This window comes from Falco rusticolus, chromosome Z, assembly GCF_015220075.1.
Source record: "Falco rusticolus isolate bFalRus1 chromosome Z, bFalRus1.pri, whole genome shotgun sequence".
Taxonomy (NCBI): Eukaryota; Metazoa; Chordata; class Aves; order Falconiformes; family Falconidae; genus Falco; species Falco rusticolus.
The window spans coordinates 65157810-65167091 of NC_051210.1; the positions used below are offsets into that span (position 1 = coordinate 65157810).

A 9282-nucleotide genomic window follows, 5' to 3' on the forward strand; every position below is an offset into this window, starting at 1 on the left:
CACCACGGAGAAAAGTCTGACTCCTTCATTACTCCCCCCAATACATATTAACAAGATCCCCTGAGTTGCCTTCTCAAGGCTGAACAGTCCCAGCTCTTTTACCCTCCCCTTTAAGTTTGGACACTCCAATCCCTTAAATCCTATCCAGTATGACCATGTCTCTCTTTTACTAGAGGCCCCAATACTGGACACAGTATTCCATATGTGTCTCACCAGTAGTGAGTAGAGGGGAAGGATCACCTCCCACAATCTACTGGCAATGCTCTTCCTAATGCAGCCCCAGGTGATGTTGGCTCTCTTTGCTATATGGGCACATTGCTGGCTCATGCTCAGCTTGCTGCCTGTCGGTGGGTCCCAGGTCCCTTTCTGAGAAGCTCCTTTTCAGCTGTTTGATCCTCAGCATGTATTGGTGCAAGCAGTTATTCCTCCCCAGGTGCAGGACTTTACATTTCCCTTTGTGAGAGTCTCGTCTGTCCATTTCTCCAGCCTGTCAAGGTCTCTCTGAATGGCAACACACCCATCTGCTCTATCAGTCATCTGCCCCAGTTTCATGTAATTTGCAGACTTGCAGAAGGTGCACTGTGCCCCATCATCCAAGTCACTAATGAAGACATTAAATAGTACTAGCCCTCTACCAGTTCCTGGGGTATTACACTACTGACTGGCCCACCTCCAGCTGGACTGTGCTATGGATCACAACCTGTTTACTCCAATGAGTTCCAAAGAGTTGGCCTAGTAAAAGCAATGCACATCAATACAGAGGAGAGTTTGGTTCTACACTTCTTTCCCAGAGCAGTGGTGACTGGAATTCTCATAGACATAGGATTTTTCACACTCTGTTTCACTCTTGATTGCATATGCTTGTAGGATCCAGCAGCTTTTCACAGGGGGCAAGACATGATATAACATGGTGACTTACAAGTTGTAAAGAGATGGATGACTACACCCTAATGACTGCCTGGCAGAGAAAGGTTGGATATGTGAGATGAAAGCCAGGATAAGGAATGACTTTTCTGCAGACAGCACGAAAAATACCATGACACTGATTTTTGTGTCCTTTTGCTAGCAAAAATTAGGGGGAAGAGGATTAGAACAAAATCATCAGGTTTCCAAAAACTTTGTAATTTTCTAAATGTTAGATAGGTGAAGAGATGTCCTATCTCTCTCTCTTAAGCACAGCACATAGACTAGATTTCACATGAGGATGGGTGTCACTCATTCTAACAGCAACTGGTTTGGGTAGTTTCTATAACATAGGAGCTAAAAGAACAGGCTGGAGAAAGCAGCAGCCTTTTTTTCCTCTGCACTTTCAGCCAGCTCCTCATTCCCAAAGCAGTAACAAGCAAGGTCCCAAAGAGCAGGGAAAGTCTCACCCTGCTCCCACAGCCCCAGCAGAATTTCAAGACTTAGTGAGTGTCCAGGCAGGATTCAGCCAGTGGCTGGGAAATGTTCTTCACATCCAAACACTAGCCCTACTCCCAGCAGTGTCCTGCCCTCACATTCTTGTGCTCCACTAAGTGCAAATCCCCCAGTGTATTTTGGATGAGGATTTGCAGCTTACTATATGTCATCCTGCAGGTCAGCCAGGTCCTAAAGCATTCACATTTCAGAGCTAAATTTAAGATTAATTGCCTCTTATGATCTCAGTTTCAGAAGCAATTCTGCAGCTATAACAATATCACTAAAAACGAAACAGCTGAGGTAGCTTTATAGGGAACATCAGGTTAGGTAGGGGGAATACAGAATCCAGCACTGCTGCTAAGTGGAAGAAGAGAGGAAGAAGAAAAGCAGAGATATGTGCAATACTGAGGTGGTCTCCTCTGCTCTCAGAGGAAAGAAAAGTGCTTTCAAAACCCCAGCTCCAAGTCTTCTGTTTTTAAGCTTTCTACTAATGTTCTCAGTGTCTTATAAACATAGTTGTAAGCAAAATCGTAAAAAATGATTTCATCATCACTGATGTTTTTGCAGTAATTGAGACAAACAGCCAGGGTTTTCGTTCTAGTCTAATTCCAAAACCTGTGTTTTACAAATAAGATACAATTATCACAGTTAATAGTCATGGTTTAATTAACTAACACAGCACATTTATCCAGGTGCCTTTACTGCTTGAATTTTTCTGTTCTTGCTTCAAGCCAAGAACAGAAAACTGAAGTTATTTGCTAAACAGATCACATTTCTTCTGTTAATACAAATTTGACCCTAGAGCTTTCCAAGTAACTGATTCAGAGCAAAGATTTCACTCATCCTCTATCCAGCCCTAAAAATACTGCTGTTCTGGACACAGCCTTTATCCAGGCAAATGTCTTCCTCGACAGTTTGAATATAAAGATTTGTGTGTAATAATTTTGTTACACAAAATGTGTGTTAAAAACATGCCACAAAGCCAGTGCGGGGCAGCCGGGGGGGAAGGCAACCAGGGTGCTAGAACAATAAAATAAGCATAAATTAGAAAGAGAACTGAAACTACTCAGAGGTTAACAGAAAGAAGAAGAATTTCCCAAAAAAGGAAGGGCAATGAAAAAAAGGAAGAGATGCTTTAATCTCTAAGCAAAAATATTTAAAAATACAGATTAGAAAGAGGATAATAGGAATGGAACAGTAGCCTAGGAAAAGAGTACTTGAGTGACTTTAAACCATGGTTTATAAACTCCCACCCTCCAGATATTTCCAGTGCCAGAGAGGTCCCTCACATGGCTTCTTTTGTAGCCTCAGCACAGCCTGGCATCTCTGTTATTCTGCATGCTGTTGCTCTACCCCTAGCACACCCTTTCTATCTCATCACACAACTCTCCCAGTGAGCCCTGGAAAACAGGCTTACAGCTATCACACACTGCACACACAGTGCTAGAATAATTTCCCAAGCAAATACTACTAGAGAACTCTCCACTGCTCTCACTTCTTCATGTGGCTTAAAAGGTCTGAAGCCATAGTGAGGTTATTACTTGCTGGAGGGGGTGGGAATTATCTACGGCTGCAGGTCATTTCACAGTATTTTCTGTGGATCAGTGGTTGTTTTTGCTGTTATTCATCATGTTTTGAAATTCCTTCTTTCCCAAGTTAACAGCAAAGGATTCCACAAAGCACTCTCCTCTCTGCAGAGGGCCACTATATCCAATGCTTGCAAAAGGAAGAGAATCTAAGAGCCATCCCTTCTGCTGGAGTACGTACTCCTTGGGCAATGCCTCACTGACAGCCTTATTCTTGCCTCTGCAGTTTGTAATAGCAGCCACTTGAAAGTTACTACTGAGTGGAAAAGGCTCCCTGAATTAGTAGCTCTTATTGTATCACTAGGTCTTCTGTAGCTGACTCTGCCCTCTGAATGTGAACAATTACTGGTGCTTTTGCTGTACATAGCTTCTGAATGTATGGCAGCCAGCCTTTAGAGTTCTGTCTCTCACAGACCCCAGTGCTGGGTCCAGGCTTGTGTGTTTCAATACATACACTAATACCAGTCATTATATGTATTATTTCATTATGTGTATTATTTCAACCATACATGTACCAGTCCCAAAATCCTTATGAAATATCTGAAACTGAGTACAGTATGTAGGACTAGGTGGAAAGCACTGATGTTTGGGTGCTGTTTTTTACTTCTTTGAATGACAGAATGATTGGTGTTGGAAGGGACCTCTGGAGATCATCTAGTCCAACTCCCTGCTAAAGCAGGTTCACCTGGAGCAGGTTGCACAGAACTGTGTCCAGGCAGGTTTCAACGTCTCCAGAGAAGGAGATTCCACAGCCTGTCTGGGCAGCCTGTTCCAGTGCTCTGTCACTCTCAAAGTAAAGGATTTTTTTCTCCTATTCAGATGGAAATTCCTGTGTTGCAGTTTGTGGCTGTTGCCACAAACTTGTCCTGTCACTTGGCATGGCTGAAAAGAGCCTGGCCCTGTCCTCCTGACACCCACCCTTAAGGTATTTGTATGCATTGATAAGATACCCTCAGTCTTCTCCAGGCTAAAAAGGCCCAGCTCTCTCAGCCTTTCCTCAGAAGGGAGATGATCCAATCCCCTCATCATCTTTGTAGCCCGCTACTGGACCCTCTGCCTCTGTTGAACTGGAAGCCCACAACTGGACACAGCACTCCAGATGCAGCCTCACCGGGTCAGAGCCAAGGGGGACAACCACCTCCCTCGACCTGCTGGCCACGTTCCTCCTAATGCCCCCCAGGATCTCACTGGCCGCCTTGGCCACAAGGGCACACTGCTGGCTCATGGGCACCTTGCTGTCCACCAGAACTTTCAGGTCCATGAGCATGGGTTTGTGATAGCTACCCAGTCATGGCGGTGAAGTTAAACTATGGCTGCTGTTGCCCTACTTAAACCCATCGCTAAGGCCTTGTCTAATATGTAAAGTGTTCTCAAGTTACCTTACAGCGGTGTGATCTTTGAATGCATGAACACATGCCTATGCTCCAGAAAGGGAAACAAGTGAGACTCTCAATATGCATTTGTTTACACACCAAAATGTCAATAAACTCAGAGCATTTTGTCATGTGCCAGAAAACAGATGGGCTCATTTATTGTATTTAGCCCTGCCTGATTCACACAAGTTCAACACAAAATAAAGTATTAATGGTATAATTTTTTTTATGGAAAGCAGAACTAAGCAATTTCCTGAACATCTGAACATGAGTGATCTTGAATGTGACCCACGAATTACACTGCATTGCCAAAAGGGAGGCAGATGTAGTAAACCCTGGCTGCTCAGGCCATCACAATTTGAATTATACTGAAATTTACATGAAAAGAAAAATTACCGATTTTTTAAATCCTCTCCATAAAGATTCTGCTTTGCCCCAAATAGATACCTGGTGAGTCTTAAGAGATTTAATGCTCCTGATAAATAAATAATGAAAGATAAAGTGAGTATATGGCATATGGTACGGGGGAATATGGCAAAAACTTTAGCCTCTTTTGTGCAATGTATACAGTAAAAAAACCCCATAGTTGCAAAGTTTTTTCAGTGCCCACTGCAGACGTTAGAGGTAACATTTTTTTCAACAGGGCAAATTTCTGACTTACTAATTATGTAATAGTGAATCTACAGACACAGAAGGGCTTCCGTGACATGACTGATGTGCTTCTGCTTTGCCAAGGCACAGAAGCTGCAGGGTTTCTGCCTGAATTTCTTCAGTGTATGTCTGACTCAGGCACAGTCTGTGAACCCAGTTACCTGCAGGACTGTTACTCGCCTAGCCAGTTACTACCCACCCTACATTTGGACTTTTGGTGGTTTGGGATTTCTCTGTTTGTATTCCCTAAGGGTAGTGGTTTGCATTTGCCTTTACTGAGTTTTATTATCTGAATTTCTTACTGATTATCAGAGGGATGGAGAACTTCTGCTATAAAGACAGGCTGAGAGGGCTGGGGTTGTTCAGCCTGGAGAAGAGAAGGCTCCAGGGAGACCTTATAGCGGCCCTCCAGGACTGTTGTGGTTTAACCCCAGCCAGCAACTAGGACAAGTACCTAAAGGGGGACTACAATAAAACCAGAAAAGGACTTTTTACAAGGACATATAGTGACAGAACAGGGGGTAAAGGCTTTAAACTGAAATGGGATAGATTTAGATGAGATATTGGGAAGAAATTCTTTACTGTGAGGGTGGCGAGACACTGGAACAGGTTGTCCAGAGAAGCTGTGGATGCCCCATCCCTGGAAGTGTTGAAGGCCAGGTTGGATGGGACTTTGAGCAACCCGGTCTAGTGGAAGCCATCCCTGCCCATGGCAAGGATAGAAAGGTGATCTTTAGGGTCCCTTCCAACCTAAACCATTCTATGATTCTAAGATTTTGCACTGTAAACCTGCCCTCCAGAAAATGACATCTTGAGTGCATTTTTTTCATCAGGTGTGTGTCCACATTATAGTAATGGATCTACCTTATTTTTTATGAAAAATTGTGACAAAGTTAGTAATCCTTCTATACGAAAACTACATAATTCCTCACTTCAGCCCTCAAGAAACTTCATCCATTATTCTATTTATGAGGTCCTCAAGTGTGCTGAATTTTTAGTTTGGTTTGGCAATTTTTTTTATGGTCAACATTAACTTGTAAGGTCCAGCTTATCACAAGTGTTCATGTAAATTGATTATGTAGTCTGTTATTTCTAAAAGAAATCAGTTCACTTATCAATTTATCCTCTATTAAAATGGTCCCAATCTAGATTAACTTTGGATATTTCTCTGGAATTACAAAAGATTTTCATTGGGTTAAGAAAGAATATTCTCCATTTCTTATTTATGTAGAATTTCACTGAATCTGCACCAGGAAAATTTCTGTCAGAGATTATGAAAGGGTAATAATCAAGGGAGCTGCCAGGAAAAATGCAAACATAAACACTCATATTTTCATTGGAGTTGACTAGGAAATGGAAAGATAATGACAGACTGAGATGGTCACCTTTTGAGCAGAGTGCTTTATAGCAGGGTTCTTCCTATATGTAAAGAACCAGGACACAAGCATGATACCATTCTGAAGACGAGTGAGAAGGGTTTTTAATACTTGATCACAAGGAAGCATTTGTGATTAGTTTCAAAGGATGAAGACAGTCAAATAGACAAAGAATCCAAATAACCTTCTGTAGGCTGTCATGAACAGTAGAGAAGAAACTCAAACTATAAATTCTCAAAGGAAAACATTAATAGCCTCTCATATATTCATCACAACAGATGCACATGGAAGGAAATCACAGATGGGATGAGGATGCAAGCAAGGAAAAATTAATGTGAGAAATTGCAAGGAAGATTCTGTAGCCAAAACACAGACGGTATTAGCTCCAGTAAGGAACTCTTCATATAATTAAGATAAAAAACCCAAACTGTTTCCATACAAATTGCTTGTGAATGAAATGAAGAACTAAATGAAAAAAAGTTAATGCAATTCACATTAAATTCCAAGGTAGAGGAAAATAGGTCTACAATGAAGTTTTCAAATTCTCTTTTTTAAAAATCAGGATTTAGTGAGTTGCCTGAATGAAGGAGCATGAGGATTTCAATCTAAAGAAGATATAAAACTACATTAACTTTAAAGCACAAACCATGTTACACTGCAGAGTGTGCACAGGAGATTAAGGATGATCTAAATTCACAGTTTCTTACAAGACTGCTGATGCACAAGACATACAACAGCTGTGGCTCTTGTGTTTCAGTGCAGGTCTCTGTGCGCTCCAGGGTAACGGGCTACTTTTGTGGCCTGTGACTTGCAGAGCACAAGTTGAATTGTCTTCATGATGGCCTGTGCCTAGAGCAACTCACAGTGTTCCACATTCTTCCATTTCATCTTCCTAAGAATTTGATGAGAATTTACCCTGGGTACTAGAGCATCCTCCCCCAAAGGTTTTGTTAAAAATAATACAATCCCTTGGAACATTTCCATTTCACTTAGCCTGTGGTTTTTGATGAAAAAATGTCTTGTGGAAATCTCTCCAAACAGAACAAGTCTCCTTCAGACAAATTATAGATTCTCTGCTTATCAAAAGTAAACTTTTGAACTTCTCAGGTCTTATTGATCACCAAACACAATGTAAATTGCTTAATACTGGAGTTGTTTTCTTCAGCTGAAGATTAGTCTTCCCAGGCTTTAGCGATCTTTTTACTCAATTTTGATCATATTTTCCAAATGCAGGTTTGAGTACACACAACACAAGACAAACTAATAACAGTTCAAAGAAAGTAGCAAACTCATTTGTAAAAATGTCATGCTTTTCACTTTCTGTGCACTCTTTTTGTCTTTTTTTTTTCTTCTAGTTCAGCTACCATCTCAGGGTGCTAAGAAGTTTAAGTCCCTGCCTTTAAATTCCCTAAGGACTGGTGCAGTTATTCTCCCACCAGCCCCAACCTCCAGGTCCCAGAAAAGGGGACATTCTCAGAGTCATTTGCTCTATTCTCTCTTGCCTGGTCTATCAGGAGAGCCTCTGAAACCAAGCCGTGTCCTACCTGCTATCCCAAGCCAGAAGAAATCTAATCCTGCAGAAGAGCTTGAGAACTCTCTCACCAAACCAGACACTGGAAATTAATTCAATAATTGCATCAATCAGTTGAAATGTATCTAAGAGCTTGTTACAAGATAACTGTACAGTAAAACCTCATTAATTTGCACTAATGATGCTCTTGTGAACTGGAGTGTAAATGAACAAAAAAGAGGAAAAGGTAGCATATCACCAAAGCTGAACTGTGTATTTATATAGGCATTTGCATTATAGTTTGCAGTTATGATGAAATTACTAAATTAGTATCTAACTTGCTTTAAATCTATTTTGTGAATGGAATCTTCATAACATGCAATCTTGTTGCAGCAATGTGCTGTTATGCCTTTCATAGAAAACAGGAACAAAGAGTAAGATTTTCTGCGTGATTTAAAAGTTGCAGTTAGGGAAACATAAATTGACAGGGATTCTCTGTAGTTTGTAAATGCAAAGGTGCTGATTCTGAGGCTGTGTGCCGTCCAAAATATCTTTTTAAGATTAAAATGATAAGTTCGAAATAAAAGGCAGTTTTAGCAAATGAGGGGGTTTGGCTCTTTGTTTTTCACATACTTTCTACACTGTAAGTTTGTGGCATTTGTGAATTCAACAAGCTAAAAAAGCACAATGAAACACTAATCCCTGTGGGACAGGCAGTGCTATAGCACTCACTATTCAAAACTGTTCATTGCACTGACAGATTTAAGTCTCTTCCATTTAGTTCTTCATAGTCCTCAGTGACAAAAATGTAATTGCGCATTGTTATTTTCATTAAAAAAAGGACTGCCCAGTTCTGAGTTATTAGACATTATTTTACCATTTTGAACATTGAACTGAAGAAGGAAATCTAGCCAGACTGCTGTTCAGTCAAGAGCCTTGGCAAGTGCTATAAGCCTCCAACTAAACATTTCACAAGACTGTTTCCTAGAGGCCAACAAACACGCCAGCCTCTGCTTGCTTAAAGATTCCTATCTAAATCTTGCTGCTATTACTCTGGAGGCTTCCCCACTTCTGATTACAGAGGAGCTGTGGGCATTACTGTGGGCAGGGGTGGGGGGGGATAGTCCCCTTTGGTCACTATTGATAGTAAACCTGTCCTAATTAGTTCTACATCAGCAGCTCATTCCGACTAGGACATGGCATTTCTGGTTATCTCTAGATAGCTGTACAAATATTTCTTTTGCTGTGTCACAGTAAAAGACAAACCTGACATGAAAGAGAAGATAATCATGTCCCAGTTGCTGCAGTTTCCAATTTCTTTGCGGTAATGACTGTAAATAGAAGGATGGCTGGTAGCTGTCACAGACAGTCCCAGAAAGAAAAAA

The 9282-nt window shown here is 41.2% G+C and overlaps 1 protein-coding gene across 1 annotated transcript in view; it reads left to right on the forward strand.

Annotated features, from left to right (window-relative positions):
* ANKRD55 (ankyrin repeat domain 55) overlaps nucleotides 1–8595 on the forward strand; it is a 50702-nt gene extending 42107 nt beyond the window's left edge. Inside the window, exon 11 of the mRNA XM_037374320.1 lies at nucleotides 7743–8595. Within this exon, the coding sequence (XP_037230217.1) occupies nucleotides 7743–8011 (269 nt within the window). The 3' untranslated portion in view covers nucleotides 8012–8595. The remainder of the gene's footprint in view (nucleotides 1–7742) is intronic.
* Nucleotides 8596–9282: the final 687 nt, after the last annotated feature.